Raw genomic sequence first — 25438 nt, 5'->3', positions numbered from 1 at the left:
GAGCACACTTAAAAACCAAGAAATAAATGTGAATTTGTACACCATACAGGAAAATACCTCGAATTCAAACTTAGAGCTGCCAAAGTTAGTCCTCTGTTTCTGCCAGAAATTGTCTGGCTTGATTATCAGTGCAACATGAATACAACATGGAAAGGATTCCTGTAAAATCTTCAGCAGAGGCTTTATGGAGTCCCATTTTGACCCACGCATATCCACAATGACAGTGAATCCTCGTTTACATACTTCCTCACTGCAGAAGAAAAAAGAAAAACGTTACCAGGCAATCATTGCAACTTCAAACACAGCACTCTGCTGCCCCACACTGCCTTATGAACATGGTCTCCTCAAGAAAATGTAGCACCCTAGGGTCTCACCATTGACTAGGTGACACATACAGAATATTTCATGAACCTCTTAGGAATCCTCTCTCACCTCCTCGACAAAATTCCTGTGGGTGATAGTTTTACACCTGTTTCATTTTCATTGTTTATATTCATGATGATTCATCTTCACCTTACACACTAAACACAGCATTTACAGAAGCAGCAATACATAATTAATAATTGATTCCTCAGAATATACACAATATCCTGATGACAATATTCAAGCCTTTCTAAGGACTGTGGGGGTGTTCTGAAATACAGATAATGGCATACTGTCTCACCTACCACTTCTGCAAGTACCTGAGTGTGTCACTAGAGGGAAAAAAAAAACACCTTTATTGACAATTTCTTCTGCAACAGGGTAGACTTGTGGATAGTTAATGGGATAAGAAATCATTTTACGGCCATGAATAGAATTGTATCACTATGTTTCTATGAAATTTGAGCTTGGTTTTGCTGTGCAAAAATTGACAGACCTTACATCCAAATTCCCTGGCAACTCTTCCAACACTGGCAGATTTAATTTCTTTTCATCATAACCTTCTGCTCACCTCGTGCTTGCTACTGGTCAGAAGTGGCAATCACCAACACCACCAGACATTTTTATTCTGTTCCGCAGAATTTGCTACCTGATCTTGCTAACAACAAAACTAATGTGTCATAGTCCATGGACTATTAGAAGGGACCAAATGTCCGTTGTTTGAGTACGAGTCACTTCCAGACTAGTGACTAATGTAAACGTAATTCTGGAGTTCACTTGGTGATGTTTTCAGAGTGTCCATGAAGCAGGAAAGCTTCACTGGCATACTTTATTCAGTCTCATTGCCTGCTCTGTAGAAAGATGAGATATGATTGATACAGGAGAGCAGGAAAGCTTCTGCAAGAAGTGGTAATACAGGTTCCTTAGAAGAGGAGGGTTTTCTTAAAAGTTTAAAAAAAAGCCTGCAACAAACTAACATTTTAAGAAGTTTATTGAGATAAATGCTGGCTGTCCTACCTGCCCGTAGGAATGCCAAAATGGCAATGGTTGCAGCGTGTCCAGCTGGGAAGTGATCATGCCACTGTACTCAGCCCTGGTGAGGCCACAGCTTGAGTACTGTGTTCAGTTCTGCGCGCCACAGTATAAGAAAGACACTGAGGTCCTGGAGGGTGTCCAGAGAAGAGCAACAAGGGTGGTGAAGGGTTGGGAGGGCATGCCTTAGGAGCACTGGCTGAGGGAACTGGGGTTGTTCTGTCTGGAGAAGAGAAGGCTAAGAGGAGATCTTAATGCTCTCTACAGCTACCTGAAAGGAGGTTGTAGTGAGGCCAGTGTCGGGCTCTTCTCCCAAGTAACTAGTGACAGGACAAGAGAAAAAGGGTTTAAGTTGTGCCAGGGATGTTTAGATAAGATATTAAGAAAAATTTCTTTACTGAAAGAGTAGTGAGGTATTGGAAGAGGCTGCCCAGGGAAGTGGCAGAGTTGCCATCCCTGGAGATGTTCAAGAAGCGTGTAGATGTAACACTTCAAGATACAGTTTAGTGGCTGTGGTAGATGAGCTATGGTTGGACTCTATGATCTTAAAGGTCTTTTCCAGCCTTGATGATTCTACGATTCCATGAAAATACATTAAAATTTATATGCAGGCTACATACAATTTTCTGATCATGGCAAAAAATGTTTTCTTACAGCCTCCCAGGACTAAAGGGGAAAACCAGCTACTGTTTTAAATATACATCCATTACTGAAAGGCTGCATGCTATTACATGAGCGTTAGTCAGCCTATCCCTACTCTACCACACAAACACTGTGTGAAGAGTGCTCACCACTAATTCATATGAGTTATACATCTTCTGGAGTATACAAAGCGGCCCCTCATCACGTAGCACAACGCAGATGTATCCTCATCATCTCACAAGAGATGAATCCCTTCTAGCCATGGACAACAAAAATTGTTCTAGAAGGCCTTCGTCAGCCAAGGTCATCTATTAGGTAAACAAGAACTACACTTAGACGTAATCCAGTCAATGCTGATGACTTAAGTTTAACAATATTTTTAAATCAGATAAATTATTGAATTAGTTAAATTGTGAGATCAAATCATCTTAAATGCTTAGCTCTCTTGCCAAACAACTGATACATATGAATCTTCAGCTATGTAGAGTAACAGTATTGCAATAGCTAATAGATAGGCCAAACGTTTAAGGCTAATTGCACTAACTGGGACTTTTTAATTAGCAAGAGCTGCATGATAAGCTCCTAAAATATGCCTTGCATGAAAATGAGTCTTCCTCTTAATAAAGCTCCCTTTATTCTTAAAGCTGTGCCATGATTGGAAACACAAAACCTGCATTAACTCTCTTTTCATTTTAAATCAATTTATGATAAACCAATATACACCTAGTACCAAAGCACTGCATTTTGCCAGAATAGCTCCAGAAAACTTACATTAAAATTATTTTGATGTCTATTTATTTATTAGCTTCTCTAGCAACTTAAAGTTCTAGAACGCTCGAATACATCCCAAACATTCAAATGTGAAGTCCAATTATCTCAGAAGTAAAAAATCTCAAATTTTCTTCTCATCTTCATTCTGCTACCTTAACAAAATCCTCCAATTAACTTAAAAACCCCTACTATATAATCATATGCTTCAAAGTGAAATAAAGAATACCTGAATTACCAACAATTTCTATTAATGAAGGCTATATACATGTCATGAAGTTGTGTTTTGTTAGTCTGAAACTGACATCTTATTACATCAGGTCCAAAGAAGGCAGCCTATAAATTAACATATTGGAGAACTACGTAAGATATTGCAGTCAAGGATGTTGGTAAAGGGATATTTTTCAACTGTAATGATAACTGCTCCCTGAAGTCACAGGCATGTGTGGGTATGTATCCATAAAGCTATAAGTTCATGTGTGTATAGAAGCGCACACATTAGCACTGGATTTGACTTCTGCTGATTTCTTTGAACGGCACATTGTAATTCATAGCTTAAACTGTTCATCATACAATGATGCCAGTACCTTCATAGATACCTCCATAGGCTTATCTGAGACCTGTACAAGCAATTTTACTTATCTGTCTCCTGGTTATTCCCGTGCTATATCAGGACACCGTAACTTACCTAATACAAAGAGCAGAAGTGTTGTGATGACCTCACTCCACACAAGGAACATTTTGAATGATGACCAGCATGTTTCTAATTATTGATATACTGAAAGCCTTTGAGCTGTATTTGCATTCTTCAACACAGTAACAGGAATGTGGCATTGCAGCACCATTTCCAAGATGCAAACTACTTACAGCTAAAGCACACCAGCCATTCTTCCTTCTACACAGCAGAGAAATTATTTAGGTCTCTTCCAAAAAATGGTTTGAAAACAGAAACTGAAATAATTTAGGGTGAATTTGATCATTCTCTTCACCTGCTCACTCCTCTAGCTTGTGGCTGTACTGCATCATACTCCATTTATTTTGTTTTACAGCTTTAGAACTTATCAAGTGACTATCACTTACCTAGGAATACATGCTAGGTATGAAATTAGTCTTCTAAGGTCTTCTTGTCGTATTCTATCATGATTGCTTCGAGCTGGAAACGTTAGAATGGGACCTCCACGTTTATCTCTGCCACCTAAAAAATTTAACATGTTAAAAGACCCCACAGCATAAGACCATGCTTACCCACAAAACTAGTCTTCAGAATACTTTTGGAACACCTAAGCTCTACGCTATTTTGTGAACATCCACTTTTAAAAAGTAGTGATTTCTAGTTAAATGCCAGCATTGTTATCTAGACATTAGCTTGAACTTGTATTTTGGGAGTATTAATCAGCATATTTTTGCAATTCCTACAATAAGGAATTATCTGTCAAAAAACTGAAACAAATAACCACAGCATTACATTTACACATGACAGTCACATTCAAGTTCAATTGTCAGTGTGACATCCCCAGCCATGGTGCTTTGTAATGTGTTTAACTTCTGAATCCAGTAATTGTACAGATTAAATTTAACAATAAAATTATGCCACTTTTTAGGCAGATATTTAGGGGATATTCAACATAGCTTCATTACTGGAACAGGATTTAGGTGTATAGTATTTCACACTCAATGCATATACAGGATGAACAGATGGACACTATTTAAGCATTTAATTTCTATTTTTAACATTATGATGTGCAGATTCTGAATTGCCAGTTCATACTTTTTCATTCTGTTAGCAGCACAGGAAATTCTGCATCCGTTTAATACGTAAGGCAAAGACAATTTTTAAACTTAGGCCTTGAGTGGTTCCTGCATCTGGGTCGAGGCAATCCCAGGCACAAATACAAGCTGGGCAGTGACTGGCTGGAAAGCAGCGCGGAGGAGAGAGACTTGGGGGTGCTGGTGGACAAGAGGCTCAACATGAGCTCTCAAGTGTGCACTTGCAGCCCGGAAAGCCAATCAGATCCTGGGCTGCATCAAGAGAAGTGTGGCCAGCACGTCAAGGGAGGTGATTCTCCCCCTCTACTCAGCTCTGGTGAGACCCCACTTGGAGTACTGGAGCCCCTATTACAAGAGGTATATGGAGGTGCTGGAGCATGTCCACAGAAGGGCCACAAGGATGATCAGAGGGCTGGAGCACCTCTCCTATAAGGACAGACTGAAAGAGTTGGGGCTGCTCAGTCTGGAGAAGAGAAGGCTCTGAGGTGACCTAATTGTGGCCTTCCAGTATCTGAAGGGGGCCTACAAGAAGGCTGGGGAGGGACTTCTCAGGATATCAGGTAGTGATAGGACTAGGGGGAATGGAATGAAGCTGGAGGTGGGGAGATTCAGGCTGGATGTGAGGAGGAAGTTCTTCACCATGAGAGTGGTGAAGCCCTGGAATGGGTTGTCCAGGAAGGTGGTTGGGGCGCCAACCCTGGAGGTGTTTAAGCCCAGGCTGGATGAGGCTCTGGCCAGCCTGATCTAGTGTGGGGTGTCCCTGCCCATGGCAGGGGGGCTGGAACTAGATGATCCTTGTGGTCCCTTCCAACCCTGACTGATACTATGATACTGTGATATTCACCTCGTTTGTTAAACTGCCTGCTTACTGCTGGTGAACATTAAAATGCACTTTTATATTCAACTACTCACTAGTGACAAAAAAATGTTACTATTACTAAATGTTAAACTCAAATCTGAAGGCTCTCTTTATCAACTTGTACAGCACAGATACATTCTTAAGAGCTAAATTTCACATTTATCTTCCTAACCACAGATGCATGGATTGTCTTTGCTTGTCTTGTGGAAATACAGAAAAACACTACCCTCTGTCCTGAATGGTATCTCATTGCAAATCAGCTCCTCATTGTAAATTTATTTTACAAGAAGGGTTTTTTTAAATCCCTTAGAAAAGAAAGGCAAAAGCAAATTAACCAAATTAGTCACTCTTAAATTCATCATTACCCTCAAAAACATAGTCTCTGTGTGTTGCTAGAGACACACTAGCAGAAGTGTAGCTATCAAAGTCTCCAGGGCATGTTTCCCATAAAGCACTGAACAAAACTCATATGAGGCAAAAGCAGCTTTGAATTTCTGTTAAGCTGCAATGCTAGAAACCCAAACTCAAAAGGAAATTCATATTCTTATCTTCTGTGACCCTCTTAAGCGGGACATGACATTAAAAGCAATTGAGTTGTCTCAGTTTAATGTAGAAAGGCAAGTGTGGTCTTGATCATCCTGTACCATTTGCCAAGCCGAGAGCTTTGAGGATTTTTACATAGCAAGGAACAGCATAAAAACAAGACAGAGCCACCAGAGAGGAGGATAAATAACAAGACTGAGAGTCCAAAAGTCCAGGCCTTTGCTCAGCTCCAGAGAGATCACTGGGCTCAAAAGCTACTAAACTTAGCTGCAACCTTTAATGTCTTCCCCAGTGCACCTCAGGCCATCAGCTACAGGTCTTAAAATATTATGTTTCAATGAGTAAACACTATGGCTTCCAACTCCCTAGAAAAAGTGCTTGATTGCTCAAGGTGGAAATTCTTCCTTACAAAGCAGCAAGTAACAGGAAAGAGTATACACTAAACTGTCATTAACATTCTCTGCCTTGTTAAGCACAGTCACTCCTCTGGTCACTCAGGTCACTCCTCTGGGCCTTTTCTACAAAGCAGCTCCTCTATCATGCAATTTTCCAACATGGCAGAGGAAAGAAACCCATACTCTCTGTGTAATCTTGGATACCACTGCATCTGGCTTCCAACTCCACATACACCACAAAGGAAACCTTTTTTTAAAGTATGGTGCTTAAGTTTCTGATAAGTCATATCCCAAAATTTTTGTATGTTGGAGACAAAACCAGTCACACAAATTACAGGTCTAGACAAGTAATGAAAAAATTAATACCATCTTGATTTTTGGTGAAAAGAGTTTCACTATCCAATCTTACACCAGATACCAAAATTGTAAATATTGAGCAAAAAATTCCCTAAGACTTGGGTTGCTTCCATCAGCTCTACTGAAAGCTTTCTTAGGCCTTTTCCAATATGTAACTCTTGTTCCCAATGTTCCTGTGTCATACCCAAACAGGAATGTTAAAAGCAACAACCTATGAGGCATCAGGTGGGAATTTCCTGTCTGAAAAGAGTCTTTTTCCAGCTCAACCCCTTATTTGTCTCGGTTTAACAAAAACATAATATTAAGCTACTAACTTCATCGATGACACTCCCATTTTTACCACTTTCCTTTTATATAAAACCCCTACAGTACTCAGATATTCTCTCTTGTTATGCCAAGATGTGTCATATAAGTAGCTGTTCAGCTCACATGAGTCACCCAACATGAATCACTTCTGTCTAGTGCACATCACCAATAGCAGCCCAGTCAATGGTCTCCAAAATGTAACAGATTGAGTAGTGCATTTTTTCCAGTAAATGCCTTTTTTACCAAGAGTAAAAGTACTTAGGTAAAGCTAACCAGTGGGCTTATATGAAATGTTTGAAAAGCAGGGTAAGTTATGAAATGCTACTTACTCATATGAAACAAAAATAATTGTACCTTGCAAGAAAATGCTCTCCCTGTATAACTGTGTAGAGATGTGAGAATATCTGTACTTCAACAGTCTTCAGTTTAAACTTAACAAAAATATAGCATCCAAGACTCCATTCGTGATTCATGGTTACATCAATAGAAGGCTTTCTGTTTCTGATGATGACAACCAATACTCAAGCAGATTAGTTCCCAGGTAGGTGAAAATCAGTTCAAGGAAGATTTTCCTCTTCCCTTCACACCCTCCCCACAACTTTTTGTTGTTGTTTGTGAACCACTCTGTTGGCAGTTTTTAGAAAAACACTCAAGACTCACATGGAAGCTGAATCCCAGCAATACAGGATAAAGCAGTCCAGTCTGTCAGACTGGTTTCACATAGGACAAGTATTGATTCTAGAATCAATATATACATATACCGAAATTCAAGCTAGACCGGTGAACTTCGGGACTTTGCAGTTATCAGCCTACAGCCTACATGCAACGCAACATACTTCACAATACTTCACAGAAGTATTTGTTCTTCTGTATTTCCTTGTCTCCTGTCCTAGAAAAAGAATATTTGGTTCAAGATCTGTTTCAGAATTGAATTCTCAGAGTCTACATCTCTCCTTCTCATTCTCACTGTCAGCCAGTTGGTTTACCTTTCTTTAATAGTTTGAACATGAGAAGTGCATGAAAATATTTTAAGATATAGATAGAACACACAGATTTTAACAAATCCAGATGATATCTCTAGAATCACAGAATGGGTTGGGTTGTAAGGGATCTTACCATCTTTTTCCAACCCTCCTAGCATGGGGAGGGACACTTTGTACCAGATGAGGTTGCTCAAAGCCCCGTTCACCCTGGTCTTGAAAACTTCTCAGAGGGGGCATTCACAACTTCTCTGTGGTAGTCTCTTCCAGTGTCTCAATATGATCACAATAAAGAATTCCTAGTATTTAATCTAAATCTACCCTCTTTTCAGTTTAAAGCCATTACCCCTCATACCATGACTACACTCCCTGATACAGAGTCCTTCCTGTTGGCCCCCTTGGAGTAGTTGAAGGCTGCTATAAGGTCTCCCCAGAGCCTTCTCTTCTCCAGGCTGAAAAATCCCAACTATCCCAGACTAGGGAGTGTGCTTCAGCCCCCTGATCATCCCTGTGGTCCTCCTCTGAAGCCACTCAAGAAGGGGTCCATGACTTTCTTATGTGGGGGCCCCAGAGCTAACAAGCTATCCTGGTGGGTGCTACAGATAACAGAGGAATGCAGCACTGTCTGTCTAAATCGTGCAAGCATGTGAAGAGGCTGACATGGCTCAGTCGAGACCTCCTGCTGTAAATAAAGAGCAAGAAGAAACTGTGCAGACAGCAGAGGCAGGTGACCTGGGATGAGTACAGGAACACTGCCCAGTTGCGTGGGGATGAGGGCAGGAAGGCCAAGGCACAGCTGAAGCCCCCTGGCAAGGGATGCAAAGAATAACAAGAGCTGCTACTACAGGTACACCAACCAGCAAAGGAAGGTTAAAAAAAGCATATCCCCTCTGAGGAGTGAGAATGGAGAGCTGGTGTCAACAGACAAGAAAGCAGCGGAGATGCTCTTTAGGTTTTTTGCCCCAGTCTTCACTGGCAATCTTGCTTCTCATCCCTCCTGAGCTGATGGACCATTAGGGGAGGACCACCTGAGGAACCTCCACACACATAAATCTATGGGACCTTATGAGATGCATCCCAGAGTCCTGAAGGAACTGGCTGATGTAGTGGCAAAACCACCCTCCATATCTGAAAAGTCCTGTCAGTCAGGTGAAACTCCTGGAGGTTGGAAGAATGGAAATATTGTGCTCAATTTTAAAAAGAGTAGAAATGAGGACCTTGGCAATTCCTGACCTATGAGTCTCATCTCTGTGCATGGAGGACAGGGAGGTGATTTGAGACAGCCAGCATGACTTCTCCAAGGACAAGTCCCACCTCACCACAGAATCACAGAATGTTAGGGGTTGGTAGGGACCTCAAAAGATCATCCAGTCCAACACACACAGAGAGAGTAGTGCTACCTAGAGCAGGTCACAGGGGAATGCATTCAGGCAGGTTTTTAATGTCTCCAGAGAAGATGACTACCATCTGTCTGGGCAGCCTGGTCCAGTGTTCTGTCACCCCCACAGTGAATACGTTTTTCCTTATGTTTACGTGGAACCTCCTATGCTCCAGCTTGCACCCACTGCCCCTTGGCCTCCATTGGACATCCCTGAGAAGAGCCTGGCTCTATCCTCCTGACACTTGCCCTTCACATATTTATAAACATTAATGAAGTCACTATGTATTTTGGCAGATCAGTTCCAATAAGTCTTGCTACACACAGCTGTTTCCTTTGCTCTGTCAGAAGATACTACTTTCAGAGATTTGTAGATTCATAGAACAGTTTAGGTTGGAAATAACCTTAAAGATCAACCAGTTCCAAACCCCCTGCTATAGACAGGGGCACCCTCCAATACACCAGGTTATTCAATGTCTCATTCAACATGGCCTTGAACACCTCCAGGGGGGCAGCATTCACAACCTCCCGGGGCAACCTGTTCCAGCATCTCACCACCCTCACTGTCAAGAATTTCTTCCTAATATTCAGTCTAAATCTGCCCTCCTCAAGCTTCGGTTCATTCCCTCATGTTCTAACCCTGCAAGTCCTTCTTGGTTTTACTGTAGGCCCATTTCAGGTACTCGAAGGCCACTACAAAGTCTCCTCGGAGCCTCCTCTTTGCCAGGCTGAACAGCCCCAACTCTTGCAGCCTGTCCCCATAGGGGAGGTGCTCCAGCCCTATGATCATCTTTGCAGCCCTCCTCTGGACCTGCTCCAACAGTTTGATGTCCTCCTTATGCTGGGGGCACCAGAACTGGATACACTACTCCAGGTGGGGTCTGACAAAAGCAGAGGAGAGGGGGAGAAGCAAGTCTTTTGTCTTGTTGGTCACACTTCTTTTGATGCATCCCAGGATACAGTTGGCCATCTGGGCTGTGCACATTGCTGGCTCACATGCAGCTGACACCCCCAAGTCCTATTCCTTGAGACTGCTCTCAAGCTACTCGTCACCCAGCCTATGCTTGTGCTTTGGATTGCCCCAACCTGGGTGTGGGACCTTGCACTCGGCCTTGTTCAACTTCATCAGGTTGGTTTGTGCCCACCTCTCAAGCTTGTCCAAGTCCCTCTGGATGACATGCCTTTCCTCCAGCATGTCAGCCTCACCACACAGCTTGGTGTCACACGCAAACTTGCTGGGGGTGCATTCAATCCCAATGTCCATATTGCTGACAACGATGTTAAACATCACTGTTCCCAGTATTGACCCCTGAGGGACGTCACTTGTCACTGCTCAGACACTGAGCTGTTGATGGCAGCTATCTGAGTGTGACCATCCAGCCAATATCTTATCACAGTATCACAGTATCGCCAAGGTTGGAAGAGACCTCAAGGATCATCGAGTCCAACCTGTCACCACAAACCCCATGACTAGACCATGGCACCAAGTGCCACGTCCAATCTTCGCTTGAAGACCTTGAGGGATGGTGACTCCACCACCTCCCCGGGCAGCCCACAGTATCCAGCAAGTGGTCCACCCCTCAAGTCCACATTTTCCCAATCTGGTGACCAGAATGTCATGGAGGACAGTGTCAAACATATTACACAAACCCAGGTAGATGACATCAGTTGCTCTTCCCTTTATCGACTGATGCTGTTAACTTCTCCATATACACAAGCCTGCAAGTTGTCTGCACCTCATCTGCTCTGGTTCATAATAAATTGTCTCCCCATAAATATCTGTTCAGTTTTCATCTGGCCCACTTTATTTCATTGAATTAATGTACTTTGGCAATCCCATATGCTTACAAGTTAAACTATGTACTGCACAACCTGGAAGTTCAGAGGGTTCAGATTGTATGCTTACTACACTTTTATTAAGTACCATAAAGCAAAGTCCAAAAGAAAAGTAATGAGGGGTTGAAATATTGTCCTTAAGTCCATTTTCTCTTTTTCCCCACTTCTGAAAAGAATTTGTAAGAAGAAGAATCACGAGTTTCCATGCTACCAGGGAAACAGACTCTGGGTTACATTCTTCATTGCTAGGACCTTTTAAAACAAAAACAAAACAAAACACCACCTTTTCTGCTTTACACCTCTACTTCACTCAGCAGAGTGGACAGCATAAAGTCCTGTGAACTGCACACTGTAATTGGAAATATCAGCATTCATGCACAAGCAAATCTCTAAATAGTGCAATTACAGCTATCATTCTGTGTATTTACTATTTGCAGACTTCTGAATATGAGCCACTGCCAAAATCTTTGTGTCAAATGATGTAGAGAGAAAGTCACACCAAAAATGCAATTGGAAAGAATAAGCACCTCAGCCATCACTCTGAAATTATTTATCAAGTTTTGGAACACATTCTGGTATTCATTCAACTAAATTCCACCTTTAAATCCTCCACTATTCTTTTCTAAGTTTTATCAACCAGCTCTCAAGTAAGTAACCAACCAACTTCAAGGTGTATGCTTGAGATAACTAATATTGGACATATTTCACCATGGAGATATTAAGTGTGCTTCAAAACACATGTACTGAAATTTGGCCTCTGCAACAAAGGTATTTCTTCAGGGCTTTAGATGGGACAGTACAAAAATACCAAATCTCTGCAAAACATTCCAGCAGAAGATGCAGAAATAAAAGGACCAGGACTATGGTGCAGCAGGCTGTTCCAGGTTGTTCTAAATAACGCTGTTGGATAGGCTGGAAGGACAGGACACAACTGGAACCGCAGTAGTGCATTCTACATTTAAGAAAACATGTACCTTAGAATCACAGAAAGTGTTGAGTTGGAAGGGACCCTTAAAGGTCTTCTAGTCCAATCCCCCTGCAGTAACTAGGCACACCTTTTAGCTAGATCAGCTTGTTCAGAGTCCATCAAGCCTAACTTTGGATGTCTCCAAGTCCTTCCACAATTCTGATGCTAAGTCTGGGATATCTGTCTGGAATAGTTGCTGCTCTAGATTTCCATGAATTTCATAATAATATTGTAAAAGGTATTAAAAATATCATTCTGCATGTGACTAACTCCACAGTTATTCACTTTTAAGCAGAAGAAAGTAACCATACCTGAAAGATATGCAACCTTTTCCTTTAAAATTGGCAATACTTCCATAGCCTTCATTTCATCATTTTTGCGAAACCCTGAATAAAAGGAAAAGACAAGATAATTAATCAGAAAGTCAGGCAAGCTCATCATTTATTGAACACACTGTAAAAAGTTTACCTTTGGAATATAATCTGAATGTTACAATTACAAGAAATAGGATAACCTTGCAGTAAAAGTTTGTTTACAATGAATGAAACTTTCAAAATACAGTACTGCACAAGTCAGCACTTGGACTAGCTTGACATGAATTGCATGGGCTGTTAGCAGGCCTCAGTAGAAAACAGGAGTCTGAAATTAGCCTATTTCATCATTAAATAAAATGTCAGTTGGATCCCCTTGCTTTTAAGCATTCCAAATCCCACCTTCACTTTTGGTTCCAGCAGAGCAGAGTAGTAGCAAGCTAGTAAGAGCATCTATCTTCAGAACAATTACCAGTCAAAAACCCCAGACCTAATGCAAACAAACAAAAACCTACCCAAAATTCCCTAGTTCGCCAAAAACACCACACCAAAATACCCACCAAAAATTCCCAACACTATTTACATGCAGCTCTCCTTAGATCAATTTTGCAAGAAGAACCAGGAGATAAAGCTCTCAACTGCTGCCTGACAGGAACAGCATTTTGTAACAGAGAGTGCACATTTTGACCTATTAATTCTACATACCCATGGAGTTTGAAATGGGCTCCAAGGTGAGTGATTATGGTCACTGCTGCAAATGAGGACTTCACCAGCTTGACCCTCCTATCTCCATTACATTTCTCTAGCCAGGTTTTAAAGCTCTCCCTTCTTTAATAAGAGAGATCTAGGAAGCATTTTGTTTATGTCCTTATACTCCATATTCATGTGTATTGCACAACAAAATTGCATAGTTTTGTATCCACACTTCAACTAATTGCCTGCATGATCCTTCTCAGACTTTTTGGATTCATGGGCTCTTTAAAAAAAAAAAAGAAAAGAAAGGAAAAAAAAGAAAACAACTTTCATTTCTGAAGAAAGTTCTTACAGGGTAAGCAGAAACCACTGACTTATTGACTTCACTATCACTTGAAGCCCAGAAGTGCTGTTAGGTAAAAGAGCCTGCTCCAATGAAGTAGCTGTGTTCCTTAAAAGAAACAGTTTGAGCTATTTAGAAGGTTAAAATAAGCTTCTTAATTATGTATCATTTCAAGCAAATCTTAGTAGAGCATGCTCTGATGTACACATGGCAGTCTTTCCCAAAATATTTTTTTCTTTCTCTGTGCAAAAGGACAACAATCCCTGTAGAGATGGCAGCATAAAGTGTCACAGGTGCCCAGCAGGAGGCCATAATTTCTCTTCCTCCTCAAAAAAAATCCAAGTATTTCATCTCCTTTGGTCTCAGGCTCTAAGCCTTAAAAAAAGAGCTGTGCACTTCAGAGCTAAAAGCTTAAGGTATTATACTGATGTCAGCAAGTAATATAAGGTTTGTAAATAAGGGCATCATACACATACATTACATCACAGATTTTCTGTTTCAGTCAGTGGCTTTCCAGCACCTTTTGGAGACCTACAGGAAAGCTAGAAAGGGACTTTTTATAAGGGCATGTGGTAACAGGACTGGGGCAATGATTTTAATCTAGAGCAGGGTAGATTAGATATTAGAGAAAGATACTGAGGTGCTGGAGCAGCTCCAGCGGAGAGTGATGAGACTGATGAAGGGACTAAAGGGAAAGGCTTATGAGGAGAGGCTGGGGGAGCTGGGGTTGTTCAGCCTGGAGGAAACTCAGGGGGGACCTCATCGCACTCTGCAACTACCTGAAGGGAAGCTGTAGTAAGGTGAGGGTCAGGCTCTTCTCTAGGCAATTTGTGACAAGATGAGAGGGCACGGCCTGAAGCTGCACCAGGGGAGGTTTAGGTTGGATGTTAGGAAACACTTCCTTGTGGAAAGGGTAATTAGACACTGGAATGAACTGCCCAGGGAGGTGGTGGAGCCGCTGTCCCTGGAGGTGTTTAAGGAAAGACTGGATGTGTCACTTAGTGATATGGTCTAGACAATGTGGTGGTGTTAGGTCATAGGCTGGACTTGATCTCAGAGGTCTATTCCAGCCTCAGTAATTCTGTGAACATGGTGAGACACTGGAATGGGTTGCCCAGAGAAGCTGTAGATGCCTCATCCCTGGAAGACCAGGCTGGATGAAGCTTTGAGCAATCTGGTGTAGTCAAAGGTGTCCCTGCCCATGGCACTGGGGTTGGAACTAGATGATCTTTAAGATCCCTTCCAACTCAAGCCATTCTATGAATACTGAGTGAGACTTCTGCACCATTACAGCATCTAGTTACAAGCACTACCCTTCAGAACAGATGTAGGACATACCAAACTGAACACCAAGAAATAAAGGTAGCCAAATGCTTACATGCAATGAACTATGAGAAAGGACTAAACTGAAGAACCGAGGAGAGACATGGCAGCAACACTCAAAACAAATGAAGTAGCAAAAGTAAACTGGCTAAAACTACAGTGACGGGTTTATTTCAGATGGTTGAAAATTTTGTAAAGAAAAGAACTGACTAGCAGCACATGGGATTGCCTTTGGAAGATTATGGACTCTCTGTGACTGGAGGTTAAAAAAAAAGGCATACAGACAAATGTTTGACAGCAGTGGTCCCTCCAGTTCACTCTAAGTGAAGTGTTCAGACAAGACATTGTCTCAGCACACAAAGATTGCAAACAAAAAAATAAATCCTCTTTCAGCCACTAGCTAGTCACTATTTTTCCAGGAACACCATAAAGCAAAACCACATCCATGACCTCAGGAAAATCAGTTCTTTGAGTAACTATGCTTCATGAAGGGTTTCTACACGATGGACACTATTTTGTATTTACACAGCGACTCTAGACCAACACATTTATGGAGGGACACAGCTATTCCTTTCACACTTGTGCTTAGACTCTCAGGTATCTTAAGACAGTTCCAAAGGAACCTCTTACATTACTCCTTCCTCCAGAGTACTGGCTATGTATTATAAACCTTTTACTGAAACTGCTTTGTTCCTACAAAGTTTTCATTTAGTATGGACTCACATTTTAAACAAAACTTCTAAAAAAAATTTGGGCTTAAATAATTCATCTAAAGAGACAGCAAATACCTTTTTCCACCTTGACATATCTGGGCTTCAGCTGGCTGCTAAGGCATACAGGCACATTTTCAGAGTTAACCCTTTTTTAATGTGTTTTGAACTACCTTTCATAAGCTTAATGCCAACTTAGCACACTCATCTTTAATATCAAATACTGCAATTCCTTTTCTTTACAGTACTTTCAGAGGTAGAAAAGACTTTATCCTCACCTAAAACATGTGCAGAAACTAGCATTGTACTTCACTATCTTAGCCCAAAATTACCCACAATACTGATGTTACTGCCAACTTGCTTGCTCAGATTTCTAAACCCTTAAACTACTTCACTTCAGATGATACACAGTAGCCACAAATTTTGCTTTGCCTGTGGCATGTAAGAAACGAGAGAAGTTTAGCCTACACTTTTACTATTAAGGGGCTGCTCAAGGTATCACAGTATCACAAAGGTTGGAAGAGACCTCAAAGATCATCGAGTTGAACCTGTAAACATTCCAGCAAGTATGTTAGCACTTGGCTCATGTTTTGTATTTGGAGAGCCTTAAGGCTGACTGGCTTGGATAAGCATGTTCCTACTGCTATTTTTTTTTATTTTTATTCCTATTTTTATTCCAGTTCTGCAGTGTCAAAGTTTAACTGAAAAGACTGTGGGGATTACAATTGACAAAAGAATGCTGGGGAGCAAAGAGCGTGAATACAGTAAGAAAGTATAATTGTTAGCTCCAACAGAGCAAAAATAACACACACATACTCACACACAAACAAAACAAACCACGAACAAACAAAAAATCAACACCACAACCAGTAATACACGCAGGTCTTAAGAGCTTGGGGTGGGTCCTCTACCTCTTGTTAAAAGTCTCTACACCACAAAACATCGCTGATTACGAGGATCTCATTTTTAGAAAGCATACATTAGAAGGCATTTACCGCACTCGAACGCAATGCCGTAACTACATGCACCACTCTCTCCCTACACAGCGCTGCGCCTTCCGCACTAGCCGGCGCATCGCAGCTTCCTGCAGCTGACGTCATCCTTACCCGGCCGGCCGCGGAGCCGCTGCAGTGTCCGCAGCCGCCCGGGGCCCGCCCGCAGCCCGACACCCGCCTGTCCGCAGCCACGGTCTGGCAAAGGGGTGGGCGGCAGAGCCCCCCCGGCGGGGCAAGCGTATGGGAAGAGCCGGCCCCAGCCTGCGCGGCGCAGCCGGGCGGGCACTGAACCCAAAAGGGCTCCTGCGGCACACGCTTCTCTTCTAAAAGCACAAGTACGGCACACACTGATGCTGTGCTCCTTTTACTATCCAGTTCACCTAATACGGCATTTTTATTTTAAAAACGTGTGTTTAAATAATAGGTCCTACGCTAGCATCTTTTAAAGATGGTTTCAGTCTTAAAAACACCCTTGATATTTTCAGTAACCATTAAAGCAATACAGGTTCTTTTATTTCAGTAGGTAGTATACGCTTTTCTCATCAGAGGCACTTTTCCCTATCTACCAGGCAAGATGGAAGACTCTCAAATTATGCTAATTCCTATTCAACTTTAGTAAACAAAGTAACACACAACTAAGTAGTCCATTACAATTTAAGAGATTCCCCACTCCATGAAGCTTTCAGAATTGCAAAGTCCCCCTAGTTACAGCAATACAGCCTTCTATGAAAACAGTTTGCTATGACAGAGCACTTCTATCACACAGCTAAAGATCTTTATAAAACACACAAATAAGAAAGAAGCGAGTCGCCTGCACCTTTTAATACAGCTGTGTATATAGGGAAATTTAAGAAGTCTTTTCCACAAACACACTGCTTCCTCTTTGACCCCTTAACTTCAGAGACAGAAAACACCACCAGTCAGACAAATTTCACAAAACTAAATTATCTGTACTAGTTCTTTTTCTCATGCTGCATGAAGCTAAGATATTTTTCTGCACTATATTAATTTGTCCAAGATGCATGAAAATGCATTATTCTCCGCCCCCTCTCACTTGGACTGTAAGCTTTCTCAAACCCCATGGCAAAGAGCTGGCCACAAAGCTGCATGTCCATGTGCCCTGGAGACTGAAGATTAACCTAGGGTAAAAAAAACACATTCTGCCTGAAAAATCACAGTGCTCCTGTAACTCTGCTGCTTCCCCCTGTATGGTAGTTCACACATCCAACAGAACTGCTGTACTAGTCCAAGACTGAGGCATCCTTGCACTGCAATGATCAGTAACAAGTCAGCCACAAATAAAGGGAGCAGAAAAAATTGCCTTGAACACTTCTTTTAACAATTTGATTACAGAACTGCCATACAAACTAAGACTGAAAATAGCTTCTCCAAAGATGCCTTGCTGCCCCGTGAAATGAGAAGTCTTGGTAACTCCGAAGGCATCTTCAGTGATATGCATTGTTCAGTTATGGCAAAAAAACAAATTACAGAATCAGAAATTAAGGCTAAGGACAGCATCTCTTTGCTGAGAGGCTAACAAAGCACTCATCCATTGCTGTCTTACAGAACCAACTCTGAACTTTTCTAAAACGTGACTAGGAAAAAAAAAGGGGGGGGGGGAGAGGGCAAATGCTCCCATCCTGACATTTTGTGCCTTTAAGAACACAACTGCTCTTCATTTTTCAACATACCCCAGGACTTTTTCACAGGTGCAAACAAAAGAAGCCAGACTTAATCCAGAATATATCAATGCTATAGGCTTTTTTTGGATGTCAGAAGAATTACTCTATATGTCATGTTGTCAACAGCAAAGCTACCAGGCTGTTCCTTCCAGCACCAGCCTTCTAATCCCCATCTCTGCTTTGACAGAAATTCCGTTCTGAACCACAGAAACCTCTTTCGGTGAGTTACTTTCCATCACAGTACTCTCTTAATTTCATGGGACCTGCTCTGGTAAGCTTCTGCTCAAAAATCTACACTTGATGATAAACTGCGATAGCAGCACTCAGAACTGCTACATTAATGTCACAGTTCAGGTAATCAAGGTGGTAGGTAATAATTGGACCAGTTTGGTTTAGTCATAAGTAGAAAAAAAAAAAATTGCTACAAGATGAAAGAGAAAACAACTTCTATGGGTAAAGACAGCACTTCGGGCCAAACTGCAATTCCCTGCACCTAGGTAAGGCAAAAGGAACTGTAAACCATACAACACAACTCCTGGCATCCACTGTCTCCTTTGTATTAAGTTTCACCTTAAAACAGAAAAATCACAAAACTGTAACTCATCAACTAGTTAAGAAAAATAATTCAACATGTTGCTGTCTTTAACATTACCTTTTTTCACAGCATGAGTGATATAAACTACATGACTTTGAAATTTGAATTACTCCTCCCTTTAAATCCATCCTAGCTCTACTGCAAGAGAATTTGCTTTCTAGTAATCAAGTTAAAAGGCTATAAAACCCCAACAAACCAAACCAACCAACCACCAAGAAAGAATTAAGAAACTCCAATGTAATAAAATAATGAATTGTTAGTCTGACTGTTTCATTATTTGCTCTTTACCTCCCCAATACCACAAGATGATGACTGTCATTGGCTGAATTAAATCTGCTACTGTTTATTGAAAACCATCCTGCCCTTACACCAGCTTCAAAATACAAGTCCTGGGTAGAGCATGGGGCTTGAAATTCAGGTTGTAATGTGAGAGGCTTCCTGTTCCAGGTTGCTGCTTTTGGGTTGCAGGTTTGGGGTGCTAGTCTTTTTCTGCTGGGGTGGTGTGGGTTCAGGGGGGGGTGGGTTAGCTCACTGCCTTCTGCTGTTGCTTTCTGCCTTTTGCTGTACTTTTTTCTGCACATAGGCTACAGTAATTGTGTATTGTGTTATTTATATTAAAGTATTTTTATCTCAACCCAAAAGTTGGGGGGCAGGGGGGTGGAGGTGGTGTGTGTGTTACTTTCCCTCACTTCCATGCTGGAGGGAGGCAGGCTGTGTTGCACCAGCACGGCATTGTTTTTAAATCCTACAAATCTGTAAGTATGTTCAACTTTGCTTACCATTTAACATATGATGAACTTTAGCTGTAATTTATACAGTACCTCTCATGTTTTTCAAGTGTCCAAAAAGAGAAAGAGAACAAAGCATGTTTCTGTTATATTGTGCAATGAAGAAATTTTTTTTAAAATAGGATAATGGACAAATTTCTAAAGATGGTATTCCTCCACAGAAAAATAATTTTAAACAAGATATAAGGAGAGTCACAAACAGCCATTTGTGAAGCCTTTTATATCCTTACTCTGAAGTTATATAGAAACCAGTACAGATCAAGTCAGTAAAATCATTTCTTTCATTCAATCAGCTTTGAAAAAAAAAGATTGCTGAACTCTGCAAATTCTTAGATTTACAACTGAAATCAAACTGAGGTAAAGGTAAGAAAGAAAACTGAACTGTCCTAAAGCAGAAAAAGGCAAAAAGCAGTATGATTTGAGAATAAAACTCAAAGGGTTGGCAAAAGGAAGAAAGAAGTACATGCATGGGATTACTTAAAGCTTTTTTTTATTTTAACACAAGTATTTTAAGTGGCAAATTCCATTTTATGGTAGGCCTAACTCTAAATGCATACTTCTGCAAGCAAGTAAAGGACTCACAGAGCAATCAGTGTTGCCAATTCACTAACTGCACTGTTACCAACTTCCCATCATAGACATTGCCTATGTTCATTGCAGCTCAGCAATCTCACGCCATCTTTCATGTTGCAACCAAGAAAGAGAATTCAAGGAAATTATGGAAAAGACTGCAATTCTTTTTTTCTCTCTGAAACTTTGTGACCTTGCAGATGACCAGTTTCAAAAGGTTTAATGACAATTAATCTCCGGAACACTAACTTTTAAGTCTGCCTGTAAGCATCTTTATGGCTTCACATCTTTCTTGTCAGGAGCAGATGAGGCCCTACGAGGAGTTTTATTAAAAACCCAGATGACTGGGCAACATTAGTAACCTCAGCATTCATCATTTATTCATTCACTTCTTCTTGGTCCAGATTCTAATGCCTCCAGGTGACTCCAACAAGGACGTATCTTAGAGGTATACAGCCAGCGGGTTTCAATGCTGTTCCAGCAGCCACAATCAGCCTAAGTACTTGCTGTAGCTAATAACTATTAACATTAAAAACTCAGTCCTGAATTTAAAGCAATTTCAGGAGTATGACCTGAGCTGACTCCTTTCAGCTATGATCAAGATTGGCTCATCATAAAACATTATACCTTTATTCACTTTAATCGCAACACCTCACAGAAATGTCCCTCCTCTTCCTGTTGTTTATGGGGTTGGGTTTTCTTTTGGTGTTGGGTTTTTGTTTGTTTGTTTGGGTTTTTTTTTGCTTGGTTGGGGTTTGGGTTTGTTTTTTTGGTTGCTGTTGTGTTTTTGGGGAGGTGGTAGGTTGTTTGTTTGGGTTGGGGGGTGTTGTTTTTTGGTTTGGTTTTTTTCATCCTATGCACTCTCTCTACGTGCTTCAGGGAATTGCACCACATCAGCACAGAATTGGCATGCAGTGCTACTCATAGTAACCAGGACCTCACAGATGTGACAGCTTATAAATTGTCCTGAAGTAAGAAAATGAAATTCAGCAGAAGATTACTACCTCTTTAAGCCACTTTCAGGTTCTGACATTTTTGCTAAGTGTAAAGAAGTTCTCGCTGACAATTTTTACCACCAGTGTGGTTTGTCCTGCCACCAGGATGCACCTCTCCCAACTATAAATTGGATGGGGGAGCAGGTGAATGTCATGCAGAGGGATATGGAACAAGAAAAGGCTGCTAGTATAGTTGACGGCAAATACTCAAGCAAGATCAAATACACTTAGCGATGATCCTTCTCTTGGAAGCTTACAAACTCATCTATTCCTCAATTAAGAAAAAATGATTACCATGAAACCAGCTACCTCAAGTATGTGCTGCGCAACTTGAAGATCTGCCTTAAGAATGTAAGTTGAAGAACCCCTAAATTACTGCTACAACCCTGCTATTTACTTTCAATTGGGTAACAGGAGTTATTAACATTTTGTAATTCCAACCTGAATTACCCTTTGATCCTATGAAATAATGAGAGCCAGAAATACAAATGCCTATTTTTCAATGGAAACCTAAGGTGAGATGATCAAAATCTGACCATTTTCTACCCTCTGAAGTGAACTGTATTCTTAAGACCACCTATTCATTCAGGATGTCCAATCTGTTCCTGCTGTCCTACTGATACTGTTGGGAACTCGTTTGTTTTGTTGGAAACCGTTAATCCATTTCTAAGTGCTGCAATACTCCCAATTCACTGCCCTGCTGAGGCTGCAAATGTTTTCATAGTAGTGTACAAATACAACAGTAGTACATCACTCCCACTGCAGTCAGATACTTTCTCTGTTGATTGTTGCCACAAACACTCTTGGCTTTAGCAGTCTACATTATTAGGGCTATCAGGAAGGTATCTAGACTCCTGTAAAAGATATGTTTAATATGCAGTTGTTTTAACAAAAGGGTCTGTAAGCAATTTTACTTACTCTGTTTAAAACACAGCTCAAGTGAAAAGCAGTAGCTTCTAAATTCTGTATAGCAACAACTGGAACATAACATTTTAGATCATGTCCAAAACATCATCTGGAGAAAGCTCTTTCTATAATGAGCTACAGCAAGAGCATTAAAAATAAGCAAGTTAAAACAGACTGAAAATTGTCCTGCACTGTTTTATCCTGAGTAACAACAGGAAGGACTATTTTCACCAGCCCTGAAATCAATCAAAAATAAACAAAACAAAACAAGCCACACACACACAAAAGAAAAACCAAGCCCAAAACCAAACCCAAACCAACCACAAACCCAAACCACACTTCATAGTCTTCAGAAATGTCTTTTTATAACATGTATTATTGCTTTTGGGCTTCCTATCATCCACATAATCTATGATAAGGCATTTACTGGTTTTATATAATTTTTTTCATTTTCTACACTTTCTTTTTTTAATACATACTCATTTTCACAACATTTTTCATCACCTCATGGAGATTCATATGTAAAACTTAGAACAGGTTACATTCATACTTGCAGACATTTTTAGTTTAATTCCTTCACTGAATACTCCTTCATCTCCTCAGATTTTTTTTAACATGACATTCATTATTTGTTATGTGGCAAAACTAACAGTTTGCAGCAAGGTATAAGTCAAGTAACTCAGTTCGTGCATGGAGTTCATTCCACCAAATTCCCATTTTATTAGTTTGCAGGTGTAAGAACCTTGAGCTCGAAGAGCGCAGTGAGACAGGAAATGTAGGACGAATCTGAGTTTTTCTGCTACATTACAGTGCACATACAAAAGATCAACAGGAGAACAAAAGGGAAGACACTTTTCATTCTGCATCACAGTAACAGTCAAGTTCATACTGATTCAAACAAAGGAGAAAAAAATAATCATCTGCAGCTTGATTTATACAGCCCTCAGCTTCAGATATGAGACTGTCAGAAGCATTTAGAGGGAGGCAGCTCTGCTTTTCTATCTTTTTACTTTTTTTTTTCTTTTTTTAACTGATTAACATAGGCTACTTTCTAGAATGAAGCCATTCTTTACAAAAAAAAAAAAAAAAAGAAAAAGAAAAAATTAAAATAGTGACCATGAGTCCGCAGGGCAAGCAAACCTTGGATATTTAACTTTTAATATGCGAATGGTTGCTAACAGCAACCCGTCTCCCTTCCTCTAAAAGGGAGAACAAGATTAGCATAAAATACCAAGAGAGATGTCTAATACCTGTCCCATTTGCCTAAGGACTGCGCTAGCCATTACAGCTTCTATTACTCTGAGCTGCTGAGCCGGTATTCCGGACACACGCAGGCCGCGTTAATTAAGACAGGTTTAAGACAATAGAAGGCAGAGGCAGCGAGGAAGCCCTGATTTGCAGAAGCGCGGCAGCGGCGGGCGGGGCAGCGGCGCGGCAGGGCCCGGGCTGCAGGCAGCCGGTGACGGCACGCTCCATGTGACTGCCGCGCCCCCAGCAGCACACATTACATCACCGCTTTGTGCAGGAGGAGCGCTGCTGCCGCGCCACATGCCCGGATCCAGGCCACAGACCTCACGGGGGCACAAACAGGAGCTATCTGGTCGCGCAAACCTTCCTCTCCGCCCCCTGCAAAAATCCTCTGTGCCTGATTCCTGTGCCAAATTTGTCAGAAAAAGACCCTTACCACGTTTCCCTAGAATCAACAGAAAGCATTTTGCAGGTTGTAACGACCACAAAAGGAAGGTTTCATTCTTCATTGATCGGATTTGTTCTAGCAGATTATTTCCCTCAGACGACAAAGGCAAGCAGCATGAATCTCATTAGAGCTACATTTAACGCAGCTACAGAAGCACACAAATTTAACCTAAATCAAGGCTGCGTTCTCCACAAACTCCACTTAGCTCCTATGTTATGATAATGAGAACCGTTACTGTAATGAGAACAAGATTAACATCTTGCTTTTACTCCGTTTCTGTAAATGGACACCCATTACTATAAATGCAGCACGTGCACTTTCACAGCTCTCCTGTGCGGGTTCTGAAACTCAGCACTCAAAACCAGGAAGGAATTTTTCACCAGCTCACACCTACCCTCAGGTTATAGAATCATTAAGGTTGGAAAAGACATTTAACATCAAGTTCAACCATAACCCAACTACCATGACCACTAAACTGTATCCCGAAGTGCCACATCTATAAGCTTCTTGAACACCTCCAGGGATGGTGATTCCACCACCTCCCTGGGCAGCCTGTTCTAATGTGTCACCACTCTTTCAGTAAAGATTTTCCTAACATCCAATCTAAAGCTAGGAGAAGAAACCAGCATTGGCCTCACTACAACCTCCTTTCAGCTAGTTCTAGAGAGCAGTAACATCTTCCCTTAGCCTTCTCTTCTCCAGACTAAACAGCCCCAGTTCCCTCAGCCACTCCTCATATGACATTCCCTCCCAAACCCTCACCGGCCTTTTTGCCTCTCTCTGGACACCCTCCATGACCTCAATGTCTTTCTTACACTGTGACACCCAGAATTATATATAGTACTCAAGCTGTGGCCTCACCAGTGCCGAGTACAGGGGCACGATCACTTCCTTATTCCTGCTGGACATACTGTTCTTGACACAGGCCAGGATGCCCTTGACCTTCTTAGCCACCTGGGCACACTGTTGGCTCACATTCAGACCACCATCCACTAGCACTCCTAGATCCTTTCCCACCAGGCTACTTTCCAGCCACTCCTCCCCAAGCTTCTAGTGTTGCTTGGGGTTGTTGTGACATGAAAAGGACTTGGAAGTTTTACTTTCTATGTAGAGGCTCTGTAGCAATTCCTTCTTCCTATTATTGTGATCTAAGAGTTCCATTTTTTTGAATATCATAAAGCAAATATTTAGTGGAAGTATAGTGCTATTGCTCTGAATGATGAGCCATTTCAAACCTTGGTTTTACCAAAAAAAAAAAAAAAAAAAGGAAAGAAGAAGAAGAAAGGAAATCACAAACTTGACCATCACATTTAATTGGAAGTCTTTGTCATCAAACAGATTTTCAAATACCAATATCCTTAGTGTGGAGTTGTATGCTTTAAATTGGAAAGATGAAAAAAAATATATAATTTCAGTAATTGATCTGAGATAAAAGTTGAAATGTCTGAAAGGCATTAAAGAATGACACTTCAACAAATCTGGATGTAATAACAGTCATTTGAAAAGTTATTTTAATGGCAATCATTACTCAGAGGTCAAAAGCAGGGCTTTTGTAAAGATGGGATTATCTCACATCTGCCAGTGGCAGGCGGCTTTGGAGGCAGCTTAAGTTTCTGGTAATGATTCTTTCTGAGTAGC

General features: G+C 41.2%; 1 protein-coding gene across 3 annotated transcripts in view; it reads right to left on the bottom strand.

Moving 5' to 3' along the window:
• The window catches only part of TRIO (trio Rho guanine nucleotide exchange factor), a 255068-nt gene that overhangs the window by 172600 nt on the left and 57030 nt on the right, over nucleotides 1-25438 (bottom strand). For all 3 annotated transcript variants that reach the window (XM_054164267.1, XM_054164268.1, XM_054164269.1), the window contains exons 2-4: nucleotides 12505-12579; nucleotides 3886-4000; nucleotides 58-250 (exon numbers count right to left, since the gene is read on the bottom strand). In XM_054164267.1, coding sequence (XP_054020242.1) covers nucleotides 58-250; nucleotides 3886-4000; nucleotides 12505-12579 — 383 coding nt within the window. The remainder of the gene's footprint in view (nucleotides 1-57; nucleotides 251-3885; nucleotides 4001-12504; nucleotides 12580-25438) is intronic.

Source organism: Dryobates pubescens, chromosome 9, assembly GCF_014839835.1.
Source record: "Dryobates pubescens isolate bDryPub1 chromosome 9, bDryPub1.pri, whole genome shotgun sequence".
In the NCBI taxonomy this organism is placed as follows: domain Eukaryota; kingdom Metazoa; phylum Chordata; class Aves; order Piciformes; family Picidae; genus Dryobates; species Dryobates pubescens.
This window is presented reverse-complemented; position numbering and strand designations above follow the sequence as displayed.